This window comes from Paramisgurnus dabryanus, chromosome 17 (assembly GCF_030506205.2).
Source record: "Paramisgurnus dabryanus chromosome 17, PD_genome_1.1, whole genome shotgun sequence".
Taxonomy (NCBI): Eukaryota; Metazoa; Chordata; class Actinopteri; order Cypriniformes; family Cobitidae; genus Paramisgurnus; species Paramisgurnus dabryanus.
Window position 1 is genome coordinate 11,044,423 of NC_133353.1, and position 25,653 is coordinate 11,070,075.

A 25,653-nucleotide genomic window follows, 5' to 3' on the forward strand; every position below is an offset into this window, starting at 1 on the left:
TAAATACAGGCATGGTTTAATAGATTATCACTGGGATTGGCAGGACAGTAAAAATAAACTTGAAAAAATATTTTTTTCATCACTATACACAACGTCAAATTGCAATAAAGCCTGTTCCATTAAAGGAATAGTCTACTCATTTTCAATATTAAACTATGTCATTACCTAACTAAGAATTGTTGATACATCCCTCTGTCATCTGTATGCGTGCACGTAAGCGCTGGAGCGCGCTGCGACACTTCGATAGCATTTAGCCCCATTCATTCAATGGTATCAAACAGAGATAAAGTTAGAAGTGACCAAACACATCAACGTTTTTCCTATTTAAGACGAGTAGTTATACGAGCAAGTTTGGTGGTACAAAATAAAACGTAGCGCTTTTCTAAGCGGAGGAACTATATTGTATGGCGTAATAGCACTTATGGGAGTACTTCGACTCGGCACAGTAACACCCTCCCTCTCCCATTATGAGAGGGAGAAGGGGAGCGGACTTTTCAGGCGAGTCGAAGTACTCCCAAAAGTGCTATTACGCCATACAACATAGTTCCTCCGCTTAGAAAAGCGCTACGTTTTGTGCTACAAAACGTTGATGTGTTTGGTCACTTCTAACTTTATCTCTGTTTGATACCATTGAATGGGGCTAAGCTAAATGCTATCGAAGTGTCGCAGCGCGCTCCAGCGCTTACGTGCACGCACACAGATGATAGAGGGATGTATCAACTCTTCTTAGTTAAAGGTGCTCTCCGTAAGTTGAGAAATTTCTAACCGTTACTGACACCGGTGGCCATTATAGAAACTGCAGCCAGTCTCATGCTCGTTCTCGGTGAGCACACTCGTACGAGCACGACCACAACAACCAGAGTTGCCGTAGCAACCACAGACAGCTCATTGATATTCACCAGCATGTTTACAAATGTAAGAAAAGTTACAGTACTGTAAGGTTATTGTTTGACAGACCATATTTTAGCAAAATGTTGCAGTGCTACTTTATATTTTCAACAGAAGTCTACTTCTAAAAGTTTTGTAACACGACACTGTAAAACACACTCCCGACACTCACAATCTTAATGCCCTCGTGCTCTGAATAAAGATAATTATATAAGAAAGTAACTTTTGAAATGGTCCTGTGCTACATGCTATCGTCAGCATTACACCACAAAATAAATGCTATCGTTAGCATTACACCACAAAAACAATAACATAATATATTACAGATGCCCTGTAACTATGTCTTACCTTTGCAGTAAAAAGGAAACCTGCTCAAGGTCTGTTTTCATACCCAGCGCTGACCGGAGCTCTCTCCAAGAATCAAATGCCAATCCGATGTTTACTCTTGTCTTTTCCCCGACGCCGGTCACGCACTATTTTGGCCGCACTAGATAAGGATTTTTTTTAACTTATGAGGAGTTTCCGTGAGTGTCTGGATTGTGCTGGAAGTTGGTCGCTTCTTTCCGTCTACAGAGTCCATTACATGCTAGCGATTGCCGCTGTTTACTTCTTTCTTCTTCTTCTTTGATTTTTATGGCGGATTGCGAACCAACTTCATAGGTGCATACCGCCACCTACTGTGGTGGAGTGTGAAGAGAATAAACTAACAAAACAAACTAAAAAAAAAAATTTTTTATTTTTTAATCCACTTATCCTGATAAATCTCATGATTGCATTTATCATTTTCCCTGCATTTAATCCGTTAGTTAATATTTCAGTTAATGTGAACTCTTGGATTCCCAGTGATTGCATTTCCTCTTTAAGACTTTCCCTTTCTCTTTCATATACCTTACATACCATCATTACATGTTCCACTGTTTCCTCTATTAAACATACTTCACATAACCCTGTATTATGTTTTCCTATTAAATGTAACGTGTGATTAAGATAAGAATGACCTGTTCGTAAATGAGTGAGGATAACTTGTTCCCTTCTACTTATATTATGATTGATTTTAGATTTCTTAATACTCCTTTGAACTTTATGAAAATGTTGACCTTTTTGACATGAATCCCAGAATGTTTGCCATTTCCTATTACATGATTCTAAAATTAATTGTTTCCCTTCTGATCTACTAATTGAAATATTAATACTTGGTTTATCCATATTTAAACTATCTTTAGCCATTTTGTCTGCTTCTTCATTCCCTTGAACTCCCACATGTGCAGGTACCCATACAAAATTAGTTGTTATTCCCATTTGTTTAATACTATACAATGTAATCATGATTTCTATTAAAATGTCACTTCTATTTGTTTGCATTGATTGCAAACTCAACAGAACAGCCATTGAGTCAGAGCATATTATTACCTTTTCAGGTCTTATTTCATAAACCCATCCAAGTGCCATTAGAATTGCAACCATTTCTGCTGTATACACAGATGTGTCATCTGTTATTCTTCCAGCCTTCCTAATATCAAACTCTGGAACATAGAATGCAGCTCCTGTTCTTCCAGTTTCTATGTTCTTTGACCCATCTGTATATACTTGAAGAAATGAATAATGTGAATTTTTAATATACTCTGCTACTAATGTTTTTACATTACCCACCTCTCCATTTTCTTTAATTTTCTCATGTATCTTTAAGTCTATTTCAGGTTGATCAAGTAACCAAGGTGGTATTGGCGACGTTACAATTATTGGAGCAAATACTTTCGTATCTAACCCAGTTTCATTAATCCATTTTTTAATGTTCCATGCAAAACCTTTACCTGGTGTATTCATAGTTTCCCAACTTTCCTTAAGTACTTCTTTTACGGGATGATCGTTACTTTGTCCATTTAGATTAATCCAATATGCCATAGCTAGTTTTTCCCTTCTTATATACAGAGGCATTTCGGATGTTTCCACCTGCAGTGCTGCATTTGGGGTTGTTTTAACTGCTCCTAAAATGATTCTTAAAGCTTTGGCTTGTATGATATCTAACTTTTTTAACATAGATACAGATGCCGATTCATACACAATACATCCATAATCTAGGACTGATCGCATGAGACCAACATATATATCTTTTAATGACTGCTTATCTGCACCCCAGTCTTGACCTGCGACACCTCTCATTAAATTCAGTATTTTACTGCACTTTTTTAAAATATATTCAATATGATCTTTCCAGGTTAACTTATTGTCAAACCATATTCCCAAATACTTAAATTTTGACACTTTTTCTAATGATACTCCATATAATTTAAGTTGCTTATTTTCTTTCCTTTTTTTCCTTGTAAATATCTGATAACATGTTTTGGATATCGAGAATTTGAACGCCGCTGTTTACTAATGACGCCGTACGCGTCTATATTGAACGCCCAGGTAGACGAGCATGCGCATGCGTCACATTTTGAATTTCGCGCCAATTCGGACCCGACTTTTCCACACAGAAGAGCCTACAGGCTGATAGAGACAACCGTGCAGGACACTCAAGGTGTCATTCTTTCTATTACATTATGGTTGCCTCATAAATATACAAATGAAAACTCTATCTTAAAGATTTTTTTAAGTAATAACTTACATTCAGCCCCTTTAAGGTAATAACATAATTTAATATTGAAAATGAGTAAACTATTCCTTTAACGCAAGGCAAAATAAAGGCGATCTGAGAGTTAAGAGGGTCAATGATGTGACGTTAATTATTTTGTGTCCGTATGGTTCAATTAAATGTAAAAGGGTTAAAATTTCAAAATAAATTTGCAGATTACTTGTATACATTCTCTTTTTTGAGGACAAAGTCTAAAATTTCTGGTTTTATTTCATTTTGAAAGAATATTTGGGGGATAATTGCAAAAATGTCAATATGGCATAACCGGTCTGTGTCAATTGGTAGCCTGTGGAATAAAATATAATCATCTAGACTAGTTTAGTGTATGATAAGTTTAGTAAATGATTTTTTTACATACATTTATACATAATTTGTCAAAGATTATTTAGAAAATTATTTAGAGTTGTTTTCAGCATATGTCAGGACAAATATTACAAAAACGCATTACAATTTACATTTAGAAATAACTAATAAAATTATATTTTAAAATATTTTTTTTGACGATTACGCTTACATGCCATCAAGATGGATAAATTATTTAATATTTCTCATTCTTTGGCGCAATTGATGGTTAACCTACCCCATTTTAAATTTTTAGGTCCATTCAGTCTTAACCTTCATAAAAATGGTGCAAATGTAATTTTTTATTGCAAAAATTTACATAAATACACTTTGTGCATTGAAAAACAAGCTTTTTTAAATGATTTTTTAATTTCTTATCTTGCCAAACCGTTTTTTTTTTCACTGACACAAGAATGTGTGAGTGGGAAATTAAATTCTCACATAAAAAACTATTAAAGATACCATAATATTTACTATAGTAAACTGTAGTAACATTTTACAGCAACCATTACACATCAGCAATTTTAGAACGCAAAACATAATGGCGGCCTCTACAGGTTAAAATGAGTATTACATTTTGAAGTAATGAAAATATTTAATGTGTTTCTGTCAATGAATTTTAATAGTTGAAAGCAAATATAGAGTATTAAAGCATACAAGTCTTTATAGTCGGGGTATATTTTGCGATTGTTTTATTTATTTTATAATTTAATTAATTAATTAAAAAAAGTCTAAAAATACCTTCCATAGGCTAACAGTGCCTGATCTTTATATATATCATCCAGTATAAGCATATGTCATATATTTTCAATGTTATAATAACAATGTTATTTAGTATTAATTAGACTAGAATCAAACAATATTCAATATTTATGTTAAAGCACCAGGGGCCTGATGTATAAATGTTGTATGCACAACGTGGGATTTGACAAGAACATGTATTGTTCAACATTTTAAGATCCACTTCAAAGGTTGACTAGTCTGTATAAAAACCATTAGAATAGGTATTGCTTGTTTAGTAAAGTTCCTTCTATAATTATTTTCCTTCCTCAACTTGCCAAATTTGGAAAACAGCTGTCCCACTTTAAGCTTATCAAACTTGAGTGTTATCTCATGATGGGTGGTACAGTATGATGGTGTCTCTGTAGCACCTGCAGCTGAATGAATTCAGAGTGGCTCTGTATTTTCTGTCTGTGGTGTGCGGGTCTTTGATCAGTCATTCAGAGAAACTATATAACCATTATGGATACAGAAGGAGAAGATGAAATTCAATTTCTCCGAACTGTAAGTAAAACAGCTTTTTTAAATGCTATACATTTATGCAACATTGGGAAAGTTAATATGAAATGTTATGCCATTTTAATCTGTGTTTAGACATAAATATTCATAGTTCGTATAAGAAGTAATAAGAATATCATGCATTGTGCATTTAAATTAGGATATTTCTTTGTCTGCACGTGTAAAAATACACAACCATAATTCAGCGTTTTGACTAGCTTTACAGACAATGTACTTTAAAACAATAATAGCCTACTATTAAATGACATCACGCAATCTGTCATATGTCATTGATTATTGTGTCTTTATGCAAAAACAAATGAAATGCATGGATGTGTTTGGTGATTTGACTTTAAACATTTAAATAGATAGTTTGGCCCATATCACGGTTGACTATTTTTACTCAGTATTATCAGTAAAAGTAGGGTGTTGGGATGTGTGAGCTATCACTCAACCTCATATCTCTACAAGATAAACAGAGAATTGCACTCTTTCTGGCTCACACACAGTAATTCATACAGTATATGGCTTTTAGCACAACTAACATATATCTATTACTGTATTCAAAAGTGATGTAAATGAAGGTTTAAGTGTGTGTACTTTAAAAACCACCTCTAGCATTGATTAATGACAGAGGTGTTGGCATTCACCAATCACTGACTGTCTAATAATACAGTACACCACTATTCAGTCCTTTTTTGGTAACTAATACAGTGCCACTAAAGCACTGTGTTTATTGTGGTACTAATTAATCCTATAGTGATTCAGATATTGATCCTATTTTTATTTATATAAAATATACAACAGTGATAGAGTTTGATAAATTATTTGACTCAAAAATATTAACGATGAATGTACACTGCTTTTGTTAGAAACACTTTAAACAAGTTTTCAAGTATAAACACATTAACTGTACAAGTCATTTCAATTTGATGATGTGCTGTAACTTTAAAAAAACTTTAAAATTGCTTAACTTTATTTTGATGAGTCAAAAGAATGTAAAAACGTATAAGGAGCTCAGTCAAAAATGAGATAATGATATTGACCGAACGCTCCCGGGCACATATTATAAGTTCATTAAATACTTTTGCTTCAAATCCCGACCTCAGGCCATTCAGAAATACCAGCTTGTTGGCCGGTATCCACTAAATCCACTAAGAGTCTGATAAAAATGCTAATTTTCAAGAAAACATGATGCACAAGGTTTTGCATCTTAATTGCCATGATTTGTGTATGCAACTTAAATAAGTATTGCTCCATCAACACCGCTGGCATCAGTAATGTGGCATGTTTATTTCAGAGGGATGAGCTGGTGTTAAGATGTTGTTTATCAGGCCCACATCAACAAAAACTGTGTTTAGCAGCTGAGGGTTTCGGCAACTGGCTGTGTTTTCTGGAGTCCACCTCAAACTCAAAGGTGAGATAGTTATATACATATATAGAGATGTGATATGGGAAGACAACTGGGATTGTCTTAGTTGTGATGAAGGATGCTCACTATATACATGCTATAATCATTTTGTCCTGGGCCCTGTAAGTTTAAATGAAATGTTAACTATATGTGAACATGTCATGCAAAGTTACTATTGCATATTAAATCCCTTAACCCTTTAACTGTCACCTCTCCTTTTTGAGTGTGGGGTAAAAAGTGCACATGATGTGCACATTCAAACTAATTTAACTCGGTCACGCTTTGGTCTAGAACCAAAACTTGGTCTTTTTTTAAAGAAGACACTTTACATTTTTTCACTAATGTGGCTGGAGTTGTAAATATTAAACAAAAAAATTGCTACAGAAATTTAAGTTTATTAAAAAAATATTACAATAATTATATATATATAAATAAGACACAGGGCTGAGCTAGTTCTGGTCCCAATTTTAAGTTAATGAGGTTTAACAAACAATGAGGTTTCTTAGCAACAAAGGCCACTAGGTGCCAATGATTTGCTGCATACTCAAAAATCAACTACATTCTTCAAGATTTTTAAAGATTTATAATAAGATGTTATTGTAATGAATATATAACAATTCATATATTCCTATGGAGTGAGTGACATTTAACGAAATGCCTGTCAATACAAAATTACTATCATCAAATGGCCTTGAAATTTGAAAACTACATTCTTAGAGCTTTCCAACAATATATAGTTTGTCAAGATTATTTCAGGTTTATAGGATATCTAATAGTAAATATGAAAAAACACCTTGGGCCCACCTGTTGGCCAGTGACATTTTAGAAAATGACTCGTACTTTATCATTATTTTTGCTAAATTGGGATGAAATATTAAAACCTCAATTTCATAAAGTTATAGTATAATATAGTTTGTCAAGATTAGTGCTTGTTAAGACTAAGAAATTATTGTTTTAAATATGTAATGCCAAACGTCCCACCTGTGGGACAGTGAAAGTTAAATTAACTGTCACGGGTCCACAGGTGGATCCAAATTGTTTATGTAACTATTAAACCGATAGCCTATTCGAAAAATAAAATAATTTTGATAAACTATATATTGTTAGAAAGCTCTAAGAGTGTAGTTTAAAATTTTTTTTTTTGCACTAATGTAAATGCAGTAGCAATAATGCATCAATTTGTGACAAGATTATGCAACAAACCAATGACACTTTGGGCCTTATTTTAACGATCTAAGCGCATTATCTAAAGCGCACAGCGCAACGTCTAAATGGGGTGTCTGAATCCACTTTTGCTAATTTAACGTCGGGAAAATTGTTTGTGCGCCAAGCGCATGGTCGAAAAGGGTTGGTCCTATTTTTTAATGAGTAATGGGAGTATTTTGGGCATAATGTGGAATAAACCAATGAGAGTCTCAGCTCTCATCCCCATTAAAAGCCAGTTGCGCTGGCGCTTTGTCTAATCCCTATTTCGATAACAGACTTTGTAAACTGAAAAACTAAGCGGAGGAAGAAGATCCCCAGTTTAAGATTAATGTTAAATAATTGTGTTGTTTTTCACTTGTATTTAAATTGTTATTTTTTTATTAAAACCTTTAAAACCCGTTTTCTTTTAGTCATGGAAGTAAAAAAGCAGGCTTTTAATTGCTTTAAATGTATGGCTATCCAATATCATAAAAAAATAATTTACAAGTATGTAAGAAAAGGTTTGTACTCTAAAAATACTTTATTTGTAACAAACAGGAGATAAAGAATTTACAAACGGCTCTCCGCACGTTTCAGCACTTGGACAGCGTCATGAGTTTTTTTTTTAAGCATTACTTAAAAATGTTTCTCATCTCACCATATCCACAGGTACAGAGTCATCATATACAATAAATCCGAGAGGTAGCATTTGAAATAATAAAAAAAGGATAATTTGTTTACATCAAAGCATTTATTTACTTACCAGGCTACAGGTGAAGCAGCTCTTTACAACTTCTAACGTCTCATAATTAGTCCTCATTTATGTCCGAGAGACTCAATAATAATCTTTTACATTCAATCCTTTAATCTTTCATATTTAAAAGCGTTTTTGTGCTGCTGCGCATTCATGTATGTGATAAGCAAACCCGCGTTGTCGTCCCGTTTATAGGCGCATATTAGAAATGCGCCAATAATGTGCCTGATCACACCTCGTTTTCAGACCAGAATGCCCATGGGCGCAAAATGGGGCGCAAATGCATTTGCTATTTAAACAACTTGGCGCTAAACGTGAACATGATAATTGCGCAGGGTGGAAACTAGCGAAAGACACTTGCGTCGCGCATTGCGCTGCATTGCGCCGGGTGTTAGATAGAGCCCTTAGTGGCCGTTGTTGGTAAATCTACTAAAAGTGTCCCTAAAACCTCAGTTTTTGTGATTTCCACTTGAAATTTGGATCAAAACTAGTTTAATTTTTATAGATTTTTCATATAAAATGTATACTTTATCATATACTTAAACTGCCATAACTATTTTTATTGGATATTGACAACTGCAGACATTTCAGTGAAAAAACTTCAAAGTGTCTTCTTTAAAAAGAGACCCAAGGTTAGGCTTTTAGACCAAATAATGCCAAAGTTTTTATTTACCGAGTACTGATTTGAAGGTGAACATCACCTTTCACTCCCCCATTCAAAGAAAGGTGGGAGGTGATGACATTTAAGGGGTTATAAGCATTCGTGTAAGAACAGTACTGCAATTTCATACACCTTAAAAACAACATCCTGCTGTTTTCTGTCATCTACACTTTTATTCACAGAATGTTCCCGCCGACCTTTCTGTATGTGTGTTTGTTCTCGACCAGTGTCTATCTGTCCGAGCTCTACAGGAGATGTTGGCCAACAATGAAGACCTGCAAGCAGGGGTGGGTGATATGATGGAGAGGCTCAGACCATTCAGTAGTCATCAACAATGCTTAAACAAATAGTTTTGTTTTGTTTCAGTCACCTGAGGCAGGTGGGCGTCGCACTTTGCTCTATGGCCAGGCAGTGCTGTTTCGACATGCGTACAGCAATATGGTGGGAACAGATTGTTTACATTTAACATTTACCTTCATGTATTCGGCAGACACTACTTCTAAATCCACTCAAAGTGCATTCAAGCTATACACTTTATCATACGTGTTTTCCCTGGATATCACATCTAGTTGCAACAGGATAATTGTTATTGATATACCACTATACTGTACATAAAGTGCCACCAGAGACGGTTGACATCTAACATGTGATTTCTATTTTGTTGTAGTATCTGTGCTGTCTGTCCACATCAGGGCTCTCTCCCGACAAACTCGCTTTTGATGTTGGTCTGCAGCAGGATGACACAACTGGTAAAACCTAAATCTAAAAAAATCATACTGGGGACATATCCATTGATCTTTGTGTATAAAAAAAGGTTAAGACTGCAGTATTTTGTATGTTACTGTGATGTCATGCCGTCTGTTTTTTAGGTGAAGTGTGCTGGTGGACAGTTCACCCCGCCTCCAAGCAGAGGTCAGAGGGTGAGAAGGTCAGAGTGGGTGATGATCTCATCTTAGTTAGCGTTTCCTCTGAAAGATACCTAGTAAGTCTGTCTGTTGTGCTTTTTGATGGTGTGTGATTACGCCTCCATTCCTCTCTTTTCGCCCATTCTTTCAACTACTTTATCTTACTACATTTTAGCATGTGTCATGGAGTAACAGTGAGGATAATGACAGTAACATCGGTCGAGTAGATGCTGCCTTCCAGCAAACCTTGTGGAGCGTAGCCCCAGTGTCTTCTGGATCTGCAGAAATGCAAGGTATGTGACCTATCACATGGCAAGACTTATCTAAGCATTTGTGTATTATTTTTATTTTCATACAGTAGTTAACCTGAGATTATGTCTTTGTAGGGCATCTCCGAGGAGGTGACACTGTTCGCCTGCTACATGGACACACAGATGAATGTCTGACTATTCCTGCAGCTGAACACAGACAGGAGGAGCGCAGGTCAGAGAGGTGAACTTTCTATTAAAAAATAGATTGAACTGAAAAAAAAGAAGAATTAATTTACCTATGTTTCCAGATCTGTCCATTTTGAGGGAGGCTTGGTCTCACTTCAGGCTCGGTCTTTATGGAGGCTTGAGACTTTACATGTTGCGTAGGTGTACAGCCAACTGGTATTCGGTCTATATATACAGATCAAACTGCTTTTAATACAAACATTTGGATTGCAGTTGGAGTGGAAGCCATGTCCACTGGAGTCAGCCATTTCGTCTTCGGCACCTCACCACTGGATCGTACCTGGGATTGACTCACAATAGTGGACTGCAGCTGGTGGAAAGAGAGAGAGCTGATGTTAAAAGTACAGCGTTCTGTCTACGGTCATCAAAGGTTGGACAGCATCATCACAAAGTACATTATGACCAATAGATTATTAGTTAGTTAAATGCACAATATTATTATGCAGTATGATAATGCTTTGTCTTTGTAAAAGCAAAAAATAAATAAAATAAATAATTGTTACATAATAATATATAAAAGTGGATAAGCAATATTATATAAAATTTAATATAATAAAATTATATAACCAACATACACATTTCACATTCTTTCAATTTCTTGACAGTTTTTGAAATATTAGGGTGCGCTATTATCCCAACTAAACCGTGCCCGAGAGCGTATGACCCCCAAAGCCTGGTTTGTTTGACTAGTGTGATCGCTCTGTACCGTGCCCGGAAGCAGTTTGTTTAATCGCACCCTGGCTGGCTTGCAGAAGTGGGCTCGGGCACGGTTCACTTGGGCTCAGGATGCGCAGTGTGATCTCAAGACGCGACCACTCACCTTTCTCTGACTTTGTTAAAACCTTCTGATGCGCGCAGCAGGGTTAGGTGAATGGTTGAGCTGTACATGCGACATATCATCTAAGCAGTATGAATCTCATTCAGTTATTGCAATTAATTGTGAAATGCACATTTGCAATATTTGAATATATTGCAGCCATAGTTTGTATAATCTAAAAACCATATATGTATGTAATCTGTATGTTTATAGGAGCAGGGCCAGGAGAGGTCAGATTTTATTGAGAGGAGAGATGGTATGGGTACGCCTGAGATCAGATACGGAGACTCTCTCTGTTTTGTCCAGCATGTGGATACTGGGCTTTGGCTTACGTATCAGACCAGTGACTCCAGTAGACAGAAGGAAAGTGTGTCACAAAGACAGGTAAGCTTAACAGGGTTCATGGCTTTACTAGATAAAAACACTAGGACCCCGTAGAATTGCATTTTTAAGTACATGCATATTAAAAAAAAACCTACATTTTTTAAGTGATTTACCCCTGGTTTCACTGACAAGACTTAAAGGGATAATACACCCAAAAATGAAAATAATGTCATTAATGAGTCACCCTCATGTCGTTCCAAACTCGTAAGACCTCCGTTCATCTTCGGAACACAGTTTAAGATGTTTTAGATTTAGTCCGAGAACTTGCTGACCCTTCATTGAAAATCTACGTTCGGTATTCACCTTATTCCGCCACGCCCCTTTTCAATTCTTCGCTCTTCCGCATTTTGTCAACCGACTTCCGCTGCTAATATGGCACAGTGCATTCGGTAGCTAGTTTGGTGGTTAGAAGATTGTTTGTAGTTCACTATAACTTTAGCAAAATGACAAATATCGCACCTGCTGTAAATGTTTTAAATTAGGAGCACGGAGAAACCTTCATACGACGCTCGGATAGTCTTATAATGACCCATCAATCGTCTCGTGGTTAGACAATATGAAGCGGCTGTGGCAAGTAACCTATTGGACATATTTAATTACCTCGTCCTGTCAGAAGGAGCAGCATTGAAAATTATTAAAGTACTTATGCCTACCAATATTTACACAGTGATTTCGTCTTTTTTAAAGCAAGTGTGCACCTTAGCCAGTCCAATAACTATTTCGTTTTTATGTGGTAATGTACCATGATAGAATTCATTTGCAAACTTGCCAACACTTATAACTTCAAATCAGGAGACTTAAATCCTTTTAAGTGGAATCTACAAAGCTCACATATGGTTTAAGAAATTCCTTACAGATAATATCTGATCACATTGTAAATGTTTAATATAACTGCATTACAGGTAACATCTGATCACATTATAAAGATTTAATATAACTGCACAATATCTGATCACATTGTAAAGGTTTAATATGAATGCATGACAGGTAACATCTGATCACATAGTAAAGGTTTAATATAACTGCACAACATCTGATCACATTGTAAAGGTTTAATATAACTGCATGGCAGGTAATATCAGGTCACATTGTAAAGGTTTATAAAAATAACTATGGACTAAGAAACTTTTCAGCAAGACCACCCTGCAATGAATTAAGACGCAGCTTTATCAGAGTCATCAGGAGCTGATCCCAAGTGTTTATCTGGAAGCTGTTGGTGTATGTACTGGTGATGTGCTTAGCGACTGTGTGATGCATGCAATATCAACCCTGTTTAAAGCTGACAAAGATGGTTGTTTCTCAGCAGAGATATGTATATTTGTGCCAGCTCAACACATGAAGCAGAAGCATTGAAGCAGTTTCTCAGACAGGGTTTACAGGACTAGGCCTTAATTATATTAGGACATTTTAGTTTTTACAAACAAACCACATCTTGTGACAAAACAATGGCACTCATATATGTTGAGGTATGGCAGTACAAGGCGTTTTTAAATTATCGTAGCTCAAATAAGCATTTTAGCCTGGGACCAGCATAAGCCCTGTCCGGGAAACCGCAAGGTTGTTTTCCCATATCACAGTGGTTCTTAACGTTATTCCTCGAGGCCCACTGCTTTGCACATTTTGTATGTCTCTTTTATCTGACAGACTCAGTTCAGTTCATTGAGATCTCTTCTAATGAATGGATGATTTGAATCAGGTGTGTTAAATAAGGGAGACATACAAAGTGTGCAGGGCAGTGGGCCTCCAGGAATAATGTTAAGAACCACTGCCATATCAGATGTAGGTTGCTTCAGGTTGAGTTGTGATTTTAAAGTGTAGTTGTGTTTAGAGACTGATGGATCCTCCCATTGTGTTTCTGCATCACAGTTTAGGAACATGTTGATTGTATATCATCCTCACAGTTGTCCATTGCATCACTAAACATCAATGCATCTGTGAAAATAATATAACCATAAACATTTTTATGTTAGTATTTAAAAGACACTTGCATCATTAGAATTAATATATAAATGACATCCATACTTAAACAGAACAGTGTGTGAGAGAGAGATGCATTAAAAAGAGACAGTAACGTTATACACACAACCTCTAACTTCAGTGTTAAATAATATGTCGTTTAATATGTCATTATCAATATCTGAATGAGAAATGAACTGACCTTCTAGCATCTGAAATCTCGGTAACTTGTATGAATCACGTGAGCTACTGTAAGAATGTAATGAACTAATATATTGTTATCTTAAATATAAAATATAGGTGGGCAATCAAAATCATTCAAAATAATTGCATTTTATAAACTAACGTTACTTATCTTAAATGTATTCGTAGAACGGACATCACAAATCTAACATTAGGCGAAAGAGCACATTTAGCTAAGATAGCTTACCTGAAACGGACCACCTTTTCAACACCCGGCATGGCTTCAAGTTATCAGAACATTGTAGTCAAACCATAACTTGGGATTAGGGTGTTCCTCAGTCGGCTTCCCGTCCGTTAAAATTGGTAAGAAACAAACATTAAGGCGCTTGAGTGAGCTTTTTAAGTGTAACGCGTCGCCTTCAGCCACTGCCTCAGCTGCTCATCATATGCAGCGGGAAGTACATTGACAAAATGAGCACAATGGCGCCGCCCTTGTTGTCGTGGAAATTAAGGTGAATACTCTCCATGTCTAGAAAGGTAATAAAACATCATCAATGTAGTCCATGTGACATCAGTGGGTCAGTTAGAATGTGTTGAAGCATCGAAAATACATTTTGGTCTAAAAATAACAAAAATTTATTAAACAGAAACAGTGATGCGTTGAACACCCTGTTGTGATGACGCAAGAGTTGCAACCATTATTTGTGTTCTTTTTTAAATGTTTTTGAAGCCTGATGAAATCGTTATAAATGTGTGTTTAATACTGTAAAATACCCTCGATGTTACAGTCACTGACCTTGCTGTCCAGAATGAAAGACAACATCCAACTTGAACCCATTGAGAGAGCTGTCTCTTTAGTACCGCGTGGTTAATTTACATCTTGCCGCTGATTGTGCCGACATGTCTGACACACCCACCAAACAAGAGTAAAACACATATAAAACCTGTTGCACACTGTTTCCAGGAAACATGTCGTTCAACCCGGAAAACGTAGCAAAACGTTGCGCACTGGTGTGAGCTTGAACGTGTCCCTCATAACACGTCAGCCGCGTCGTACATCATACGTGTTACTGCAGTCACGTGACTTTAGTCTCGCGCATGCGCTTCACAAGAGATGCGGAAGAGAAGTCAATGCCGAATAAAGTGGTAATTTTTGTTATTTTTGGACCAAAATATATTTTCGATGCTTCAACACATTCTAACTGACCCACTGAGTCACATGGACTACTTTGATGATGTTTTTATTACCTTGCTGGACATGGACAGTATAACGTATGTAGATTTTCAATAAAGGGTCAACAAGCGCTTGGACTAAATCTAAAACATTTTAAACTGTGTTCTGAAGATGAACAGAGGTCTTACGAGTTTGGAACGACATGAGGGTGAGTCATTAATGACATTATTTTCATTTTTGGGTGAACTATCCCTTTAAGGCTAGTCCTAGACTTAAACACATGTTTGAAAATAACTTGACAGATCTTAAAATAAGCCAGTGGCATTTATTCAAGATACACATCAGTAACATATTTTCGAAAGCGTGTTTATTAAAGATGCTTAAACATGTACATTTATTTAAGGCCTAGTCCTGACTTAAGCTAAGCCTTGTCTGTAAAACCAGACCATGATGTTTTATTAAAATGCAAAATAAGGAAATACTATGGCACTGCAGGCTGTTTTGCAAGCAGAAGGTCATATGGATGATGGAGTCACCCTCTCTCGTTCTGTGAGGGAGGAGTCACATGCTGCTTGTTTAATTAGAAGCTCCGCCCTTCTTTTCTCACAGCTGATTAGGTAAACATAAAAATTAAAAGTTAAGCCTGAATTATTATTTATGAGCTGGGCTTAAACTGTTTGAATTTAATCCTATTTTTTCATTTACTTTTGAAGGGGACTAGATGATGTTACCCAGAAGGAGAACCTTCCTAATTTGGATCTCCCAATTGAAATGCTTCATCTGACCCTCCAAGATTTGATTGGTTATTTTCAGTCACCTGAAAAGGAGCGAGGCCATGAGGTCAGACAGCGAGAAGTTAGACCACTGAAGAACAGACAAAATCTGTTTCAGGATGAGGTGATGCAATAATGTCTGCAACATACAAACAAACCTTTACACGATGCCCAGTCACAAACTGATTTTTTTGTTCTTCTTTCTCTATCTGTCTGTTTAATGTTGTCATTCTCAGGGTATAACCACACTGGTGCTGGACTGCATTGATCACTTGCATGTCTACAACAGTGGTGCCCATTTTGCAGAGGCTACTGGGAAAGATGTGGGAGAATTATGGGAAATAATCTTGAACTCTTTTTATGATTTGCTAGGTATAAGCAAACGTATCGTTTTAAAGTTGTTAAAGTTATAATTGATAGTAATGATTTAATTTTCTTGTACAATATTTTAATTTCTATACAGCTGCCCTGATTAGGGGTAATCGTAAAAACTGTGCCCAGTTTTCTGGCTCTTTGAACTGGCTGGTCAGCAGACTGGAGAGATTGGAGGCTTCTGCTGGTAGATACCTCACAAAACTACTTTCATTTGTTTAATTGGACTGTTTATTTGTAATACATTTTTAATACTGTATAATACTCTTGTCTAGGAATTTTGGAAGTGTTACATTGTGTCTTAGTAGAAAGTCCTGAAGCTTTGAATGTTATTAAAGAAGAGCACATAAAATCGATCATCTCACTTCTGGATAAACATGGAAGGAACCATAAGGTGTGTTGGGTTTGTTTGCTATAATGACCATAGTTCAATATTTCCTGCTTTTAATGTGTTGTGTGTTTGTTGTATCTACAGATCCTGGATGTGTTATGTTCACTCTGTGTGTGTCATGGCATGGCGGTTCGCTCTAACCAACATTTAATTTGCGACACACTGCTGTCAGACAGAGACCTGCTTCTACAGACAAAACTAGTTAACCAAGTTATCAGGTAACCTCCAATAACAAACTTTATTTTAGTTGTAACAAACTACAAAAATTTAACTTAACGCTTCCTTGCCACTGACGAGTTGTTCCGGCAATGCGTATTTCTGGCAATCTGTAATCCTGAAAGCGAAACCCCTCACGTCAAACAGTTAAAACTCCATGTATGTTTTGAGGATCGCTCTGAATCTGATCTCTGTCAGAAGTCTTTCACAAAACGCAATTATCTCAGCTTTTTGCTTAAAATTTGCCACATTTACCTTCCCATATTTGAGAGGTGATAAAAAGAGAACAAATAAAGTTAGGTTGAACTGTTTTTTGTCTGTTCTCATTTGATAGATTGTATGTTTATATATTTAAAGAAGAACAAGGCATTAAACTTTTGTGAAAATTGTAAAAAAATGCTGGCACTAGCAGGCAACTTTTTTAAAAACGCTGGCGGGAAGAGTTAATATTTTTAATTTAACATGTGAAAACTTCAGACGCAAAAGCCGCTAAACGCCACCGCTATCAAAAATGAGATAATGATAAAATCTTGGCACGTATTATACATTCATCAAATACTTTCGATTCAAGTGGCAGAACTATTTTTTGCAAAGTCCTCTAAGTGCACAGAAGAAGAATTGGAGTACGACAGCGGCGCGACACATCAAGGTGCAAAAGGTTTATCGAATATCTATGGATATTGACAACATTTTCAGATATTTACCTATTTTAACAAAGGACAGTGAAGAGTGACTGGAAACTTTTTAAGAAGTGGACATTTTTGCATGCACTCAGAGCAGGGGTGGGGAACCCTGATCCTGGAGGGCCACTGTCTTGCAGAGTTTAGTTCCAACCCTAATTAAACACACCTGAAAAGTCTAATTAAAGTCTTCAGGATTACTTGAAAATGTAATTCAGCTGTGTTTGGTTAGGGTTGGAACTAAACTGTGCAGGACAGTGGCCCTCCAGGACCCAGGGTTCCCCACTCATGACTTAGAGGGTTTTGCAGTGAAAGACCATAATACCAATGAGATTACTAAAGTGACATTTGTGGAAAAAAGCATTTCAAATACTGACAAATAACCTTTTCATTGCTATTAAAGTGAAATTACTGAACAAAAATGATGCTCAGACGCACTTAGAGGGTTTTTTCAAATCCTCATATATTTTAAAATTTTTTAAATAATATTATAGATGTTGATTATAGAACTTTGAGCACTGGCGGCTGGTGACATCTCTTTCGAGGGACGCTGATTTTTAATCTGTTGCTCGTGTTTGCAAAATATGCGTTCGGAGTGTCATGTGTGTTAACTCATTTTTTTTAACCCTGGAGAACCCAGGAAAATCCAAAAACCCATTTATTCCATTGAACAAATTTCACCCCGTGGGTTCTCCAAGGTTAAATATGTGTTTGTTAGGTCATGTCAACCATGTGCATCACGTGTCTTGCAAAATAAGAGCCTGCTGCACGTGTCAAAACCAATTATGGTTAAAGAGACACTCACATTCACAAAATACTCGCAAGATACTCACTTAAAGGACAAGTTCGGTATTTTACACTTAAAGCCCTGTTTCAGATTGTTTATGGTGAAATAGAATGGTTTTGACTTAAATTTCGACATATGCGGCTGCCCCGAGAATTTTCGGGTGTTTGTGTTTCACCTCCCACCTCTACAATGGGTTTATAGGTGCACTGGAACAATCCTTTCTAAAATGCATTAAACCTTCGTTTACAAAGACGTGAAACTCACCGAGTGGTCAGGGGTGTTCACTGGTATGCTCACACAAAAATTGCTGCAAAAGATGCTTTCTAATAGCTGTTTTAGCATTCGTTGTTAACTTGTGGACCTATTTTTCCAAACGCCTCACACTCGTATATTCTTCCGCTGAGAGCTTGAATAATAGACACTCCAGCCCAGGTGGTGGCGCTAATCCGCCATTGCCAATAGCAAGAATAGAAACAAAGTTCCCGGCGCGGAGTAATACCGTACCTCACAGCACATCTAATACAAGTCAATGGAGTTGGACAAAAACTACGATAAAACCCGTTGGAATGCGTCTTTTGCAGCGATTTTTGTGTGAGCATACCAGTGAACACCCCTGACCACTCGGTGAGTTTCATGTCTTTGTAAACAAAAGTTTAATGGATTTTAGGAAGGATTGTTCCAGTGCACCTATCAACCCATTATAGAGGTGGGAGGTGAAACACAAACACCCGAAAATTCTCGGGGCAGCCCCATACTGTATGTCGAAATTTCTGTCAAAACCGTTCTATTTCATCATAAACAATCTGAAAACAGGGCTTTAAATGTAAAATACCAAACTTGTCCTTTAACAGTGAACTCTGATTAGTTTAAGTGAATATCTGGCAAGCGCGAGCATCTTATTTATCATATAAATATAATCAAAAAATGTTGTCTCTGTTTTTGTTTAGTGTACGTCCAAACATCTTCCTGTGTGCAAGAGAGGACTGTGCCCAGTACAGGAAGTGGTATTATGAGGTGGTAGTCGAGAAAGTTGAGCCATTTATGACAGCAGAACCTACTCACCTGCGACTGGGATGGGCCAGTACTGAGGGTTACTGTCCCTCCCCCACAGGCGGTCACGGTTGGGGCTCAAACGGTGTAGGAGATGATCTATGTTCCTTTGGCTTTGATGGCCTTCACCTGTGGACAGGTAAGATTGAACTGAGCAAGAATAAATGTTTACAGGTAATTTCCTGTTATTTAGTGATACATTATGTGCTTAGAGGGACAGTCCACTTTTTAAAAAATATGCTCATTTTCCAGTTCCCTCTAAAGTTAAACATTTGATTTTTACTGTTTTGGAATCCATTCAGCCGATCTCTGGGTCTGGCGTTACCACTTTTAGCATAGCTTAGCATAATGCATTGAATCAGATTAGACCATTAGCATCATGCTAAAAAAATAAAAATATTTTTCCTATTTAAAACTTGACTCTTCTATAATTACATCGTGTACTAAGACAGATGGAAAATTAAAAGTTGCGATATTCTAGGCCAATATGGCTAGAAACGAAACTCTCATTCCGGCGTAATAATCGAGGACTTTGCTGCTGTACCATGGCTACAGCAGGCGCAATGATATTATGCGGTGCCCGAAAACAGTCCCCTGCTATTGAAAATAACCAAGGGGTCTATATTTTGTCTGAGTACAAAGTTTAACCACAGAAGAGTCAAGTTTTAAACAAGAAAAATATTGAAACTTTGGTCATTTTTGAGTGCAGGCTGCTAATGGTCTAATCATATTCAATGGATTATGCTAAGCTATGCTAAAAGTGCTAGCGCCAGACCCGGAGATCAGCTGAATGATTCCAAAATGGTAAAAATCTAATGTTTTACTTCAGGGGAGCTGGAAAATGATCCTATTTTCAAAAAACTGGAGTATCCCTTTAAATAGTGTTTTTGTGGATTAACTAAATACTATTGTTTTCTTAACTAGGAGCTGTAGGTCGAAGAGTCAGCTCACCCAATCAGCACTTGCTAAGAGAGGATGATGTTGTTAGTTGCTGTCTTGACCTCAGTGCTCCCTGCATCTCCTTTCGTGTCAATGGTCAGCCAGTTCAAGGCATGCTGGAGAACTTCAGTGTAGATGGGCTTCTGTTTCCTGTAGTCAGCTTCTCAGCTGGAGTACAGTGAGTTGTATAAGGCCTTGTTCACACTGTCAGTCCAAATCCGATTTTGGTGCATATCCGTTTTGACAGACTTGTGTATCACAACTGTTCAGATCCGATCTGTGCGTCCTGTAGCGTTCTGCCATTTTCCGGATTATCTGCACTGTTTCTATGGCAATGACGTCACGCTGGCACGACAATCTGCCTCGACGTCTGATGTGTTTACTTAAAAAAAGTTACAAAAATGCAACCAGAGCGGTCAGACTGAAATGGATTTCTGGAAATGCGATTTGAAAAGGATTTCAAACCACCTCTGGATGTAGCCTGAAGCAGATTAAGTAAAAATGGATTTCATGTGGTTTTTGGCTGTTCCCACATTCTAAATGTGATTGTATTCCAATTGGATATGCACCAAAATCGGATTTGGACTGACAGTGTGAACAAGGTCTTAGAATGGTTTTTGTATGTCTTGTTACATGTACATGTAGGTGTGTTAGTCTGACTGTTTATATGTAGGTATGTTTCTTGCCTTCATTTGATTTGACTCGATACATTTTAACCTAATTTTGTTCAAAAGATGCTGCAAAAAATTGACACACTGGACCTTTAAATCTAGGAAATGTTTTCAAACTTCCAAAGAAACTTACAGTGGATTGAAGTTCCTATACATTTGATCAATTTATGTTTCCTGGGAATCACACTCATGACCTTGTTGTTGCTAGGGCCATGCTTTATCATAAGAGCATTTATAATTCTTGAGTATTTATTTTTTAAATCCTATTAATGTAACACTAAATCCCTTTTTTACTGTTTGTCTGTATGTTCCATCAGGGTGCGTATGCTGTTTGGAGGACGTCAGGGCGAGTTTCACTTTTTACCTCCTGCTGGTTTCTCTCCATGTGCAGAAGCTCTCCTCCCCAAAACACGCTGTAGGTTGGAATTGTGCCATGAAATCACAAGAAATTGCACTGAAAGCCAGCGTGACCTTTTAGGGCCAGTCTTACCTATTACAGCGGTGACCTTTACCCCCACTCCCGTGGATACCAGTCAGGTACTCAATTTTATAATTGGGCTTTACCTAACACACAATAAACCCAAAATGACACATAAACAACATCCTTTCTGTGTCTTAACAGGTTGAATATCCTCCACAGCTGGAACAGATCAGAGAGAGGTTAGCAGAAAACCTTCATGAACTCTGGCTCATTGACAAAATGGAGCAGGGATGGACGTATGGACCCGTAAGTCACATACTTTCTAAGTACATCCAGCTACTCAACTTTAGTGTTTGTTGAAAATGAGATTTTTTTCTTCTACCGTAGGTCAAAGATGAGGGTAAAAAAGTACATCCGTGCCTGGTTGAGTTTTCCAAACTTTCCGATCAGGAGAAAATTCATAATCTTCAGTCATCAGAGGAAATTATCGGGTATATCATAGATCAGTTTATACGTTAGATCTAAAATTGACCTCTGGACTAACTAAGATAAACAATGTATGTGTTTAAATAATTGCTTCCCTCCATTCTTCTTGTTTTGAAGCACAATTTTGGCGCTTGGTGTCCACATTGGACTGTGTGACGATTATGCTGAGGAGAATGTCAAATATGTTCGACTTTCAAATAAGTATATCAAAATATGATTCCTTGCCAAGACACACTAGTTTGTAATTGACTATAACGGTGAAAAGTGTTGACTGTTAAATGAGTTGTAAATATTCCTTTTCAGGTATGAACTATGGAACGGTTATAAACCAGCGCCTGTGGATCAGTCTCATGTTGTGCTAACAGCTGCTCAAGAAGAGTTAGCCGACAAGCTGGCAGAGAACCAACACAACATCTGGGCCAAAGAGATGATCAGACAAGGCTGGAGCTATGGACCACAGCAGGTGGATATTAACAATGTGCCACACATTTTTATTATCTAAAGAAATAACTTGATCTTGAAGATCGTGGTAAAATCTTGATTCTAGGGAGGTAAGAAAGTCCTTTTTTTTGCAGTGTGGGTTTAAAAAAATATGCATATCTTGTATGCACTGTAAGTCGCTTTGAATAAAAGCGTCTGCCAAATGCATACATGTAAATGTAATTCAAATATGGCAAACATGGCTGCATATAAGATATCTTTATTGGTATAGTTTTTTTTTTTAATATTTGAATCTAGATGTATCTTCAGTATGTTTGATGACTATTATCTCGCATTATATATTATTTTTTCAGGATGTGAAGTCGAAGAGAAGTATCCAGTTGGTACCATTTTCTCTGTTGGATAAAAAGAGCAAACAGGGTGGCAGAGATGCCATGAGGGATGCACTTGGTACCCTACTTGGGTTTGGATACACCATAGAACCACTGGAGCAAGAACAAGGTGGGTTCAAACATCTCCAGTTAAATGTCATATCTCTTCTGCAAGTTAAATTAACTATTTGCACAATTGATTTTACACAAATCCTCGGACTTTGGTCAGTGTGATGCTGAGAAAATGCAAGAAGAAGACTTGAGTCTACATTATACATATGAACACTGTGTTTTTATTATACCATAGCTTCAAGGAGCAACATTAAATCTGTAAATATGGAGAGATTTCGGATTTTCCGTGTGGAAAAGCCCTTTGCGGTGAATTGTGGGAAATGGTACTTTGAGTTTGAGGCCGTAACTGATGGAGATATGAGAGTGGGCTGGGCACGACCCGGATGTAAACCAGATGTGGTTCTTGGGTCAGATGATCAGGCCTTTGTGTTTGATGGCTCTAAGGTATTTCAGTTTATGTTGTTATTTCTGATGCAGTAAGAATCCTTGGTACATTTTTGGAACGTTTACATTATTTTGTTGGTGTAAGATTATCTGTTTCTTTATGAAGGGGCAGTGGTGGCATGGTGGTGCAGAGCGACTAGGTGGCATCTGGCAGAGGGGCGATGTTATTGGCTGTTTGCTGGACTTAACTAGATGCACTATGATGGTCACTCTCAATGGAGAGTTACTGCTAAACACTCGTGGTTCTGAATTGACTGCCAAAGACTTCAATAAGTCTGATGGTAAGTTCATTTCACTGAGATGTCGTATCTATCTGTGATATCAGCAATCTCTTATCTTTCTGGTGGTGTTGTAGGTTTCCTGCCTGTTTGCAGTATAGGGGTGAACCAGGTGGGTCGTCTAAATTTGGGCCGTCAGGTTGACTCACTGAGATACTACAACGTGTGTGGCTTACAAGAGGGATACCAGCCATTTGGTCTGAAGATGAGCAAAGATCTCCCTCTCTGGATGAGCTGGAGAGAGCCTTTGTTCGTTCCTGTACCTGATGACCATCCTAACATACAGGTAAATGAACATCAATTGTCGACACAAGACACGTCTCCAACCGTTCCTTTTCTTAATGTTTGCATGCTTCATTTCTATGCCAGGTGATTCGTTTTGATGGATCAGTAGATGACACCCCAGGCCTAAAAGTCACACAGAGGTTTTTTGGCCGGCAGGACGGTAGCACAAGCGATGTTGGGTTTTACCGTCTTAGCATGCCGATAGAGTGTGCACAGGTCTTCTCCTGCCCCAGTGAGGTCACGGCTCCCCCCAGCAGTGGTGTGCTGTCCCACCCAAGGGAATCGGAGGATGGAGAGGCAGATTCTGATTTTGAATTACTGATGAACGCTCACAGATATGCAGGATCTCGAGATGAACTTAACAATCATAAAGACCACGTTCAGGAGAAGCCATCCAAACTAAGACACCGGTGGGTTAAAACACACTTTTTTGTATACCTAATGAAAGTAAAACTTACCAAAATACTTTAGGCACAAATTTTAGGTTAAATTTATGGATATGCGAAATGTTTGTCTTTGTGAAATATTTGTGTGCAATGGTGGGTGTAGGTTTCTACTGAAGAAGAAACCAGAGTTGAACACCAGCCATTCATCAGCGCGTCTGCTGGAGGAAGTCATGGCTATTGAAAGAGATGAAGAGAACCGCCTGGTCCACTGCACTAGGGTAGTTAATAATCCTTCTCATACAGTAGATTCACTTAAGGTAACAGTACCTGGTAACTAATCTGTTGCTCTTAAAATGCAGTATTACTACTCAGTGAGAATCTCTCACAGTCAGGAGCCCTCTTATATCTGGGTGGGATGGGTGACTTCAAATTTCCAGCATCACGATGTGACTTTTGACCTAGACAGCATTTGCACTGTCACTGTTACCCTTGGGGATGAATGGGGCAAAGTACATGAGAGGTAAGATTTGCATGTTAAATGTGCAGTGAAGAAGATTTTCATTTTTTGCTTGTCTAATTAATTCCTACCTTTGTGTCTGCATTTGTCAGTATGAAGCGCAGTAGCGTTTACATGGTGTGTGCAGCAGAGGGCAGCGGTCTCTCCCACAGCCGCAGCAGCACTGGTCTGGAGATTGGCTGCCTGGTTGACACGGCAACAGGGCTCCTTACTTTCACTGCCAATGGCAAGGAACTAGGAACATACTACCAGGTAGTTATCATGTTGACATGTATCATGTAAAATTTACCTGGCTTTTTGTCTTAAAATGTAAACATTATTGTGTGTATCCTACACTCTAAAAATGGCTGGGTTATTTTTCACCCATAAAGAGTAAATATTGCATAGAACACACCGTTGGGTTAAAACTGACCCAATGCTGGGTTGTTTTAAAGGAAAACACCACAGTTTTTCAATATTGTACTATGTTCTTACCTCAACTTAGACAAATTAATACATACCTATCTTTATTCAATGCATGCACTTAATCTTTGTACAGCACGTAGTGAATGTGTTAGCATTTAGCCTAGCCCCATTCATTCCTTAGGATCCAAACAGGGATGGATTTAGAAGCCACCAAACACTTCCATGTTTCCCTATTTAAAGACTGTTATATGAGTAGATACAAAACAAAACTTGGCCATTTTTAATATTGACGGAAATTTGAGCGAGAGGGGGAGTAGTCAGGAGTGATGATGTTACTGTTTGCTGAGGTTGAAGTGCTGCAAACTAAGTGATCTTCCACCATACAATATAGTTCTCATTTTTTATCCACTTAAAAAAATTGCCACGTTTTGTTTTGTGCCACCATACTTACTTGTGTTACTACTCATGTAACAGTCTTTAAATTTGTAAAAACATGGAAGTGTTTTATGGCTTCTAATTTTATCCCTGTTTGGATCCTAAGGAATGAATGGGGCAAGGCTAAATGCTAACACATTCATAATGCGCTGTATAAAGATTA

At 37.4% G+C, this 25,653-nt stretch overlaps 1 protein-coding gene across 1 annotated transcript in view; it reads left to right on the plus strand.

Annotated features, from left to right (window-relative positions):
• The first annotated feature begins 5,107 nt into the window (after positions 1 to 5,107).
• The window catches only part of LOC135786516 (ryanodine receptor 2-like), a 39,913-nt gene continuing 19,367 nt past the window's right edge, over positions 5,108 to 25,653 (plus strand). The window contains 31 exon segments of the mRNA XM_073812478.1: positions 5,108 to 5,149; positions 6,444 to 6,560; positions 9,337 to 9,441; positions 9,521 to 9,595; positions 9,822 to 9,903; positions 10,024 to 10,136; positions 10,235 to 10,542; positions 10,619 to 10,693; positions 10,770 to 10,926; positions 11,587 to 11,757; positions 15,566 to 15,687; positions 15,784 to 15,967; positions 16,080 to 16,215; positions 16,307 to 16,402; positions 16,491 to 16,609; positions 16,691 to 16,824; positions 19,237 to 19,478; positions 20,264 to 20,456; positions 21,267 to 21,486; positions 21,572 to 21,676; positions 21,758 to 21,861; positions 21,974 to 22,057; positions 22,160 to 22,319; positions 22,651 to 22,798; positions 22,976 to 23,184; positions 23,291 to 23,465; positions 23,540 to 23,748; positions 23,832 to 24,157; positions 24,297 to 24,411; positions 24,493 to 24,653; positions 24,743 to 24,902. Coding sequence (XP_073668579.1) covers positions 5,108 to 5,149; positions 6,444 to 6,560; positions 9,337 to 9,441; positions 9,521 to 9,595; positions 9,822 to 9,903; positions 10,024 to 10,136; positions 10,235 to 10,542; positions 10,619 to 10,693; positions 10,770 to 10,926; positions 11,587 to 11,757; positions 15,566 to 15,687; positions 15,784 to 15,967; positions 16,080 to 16,215; positions 16,307 to 16,402; positions 16,491 to 16,609; positions 16,691 to 16,824; positions 19,237 to 19,478; positions 20,264 to 20,456; positions 21,267 to 21,486; positions 21,572 to 21,676; positions 21,758 to 21,861; positions 21,974 to 22,057; positions 22,160 to 22,319; positions 22,651 to 22,798; positions 22,976 to 23,184; positions 23,291 to 23,465; positions 23,540 to 23,748; positions 23,832 to 24,157; positions 24,297 to 24,411; positions 24,493 to 24,653; positions 24,743 to 24,902 — 4,647 coding nt within the window.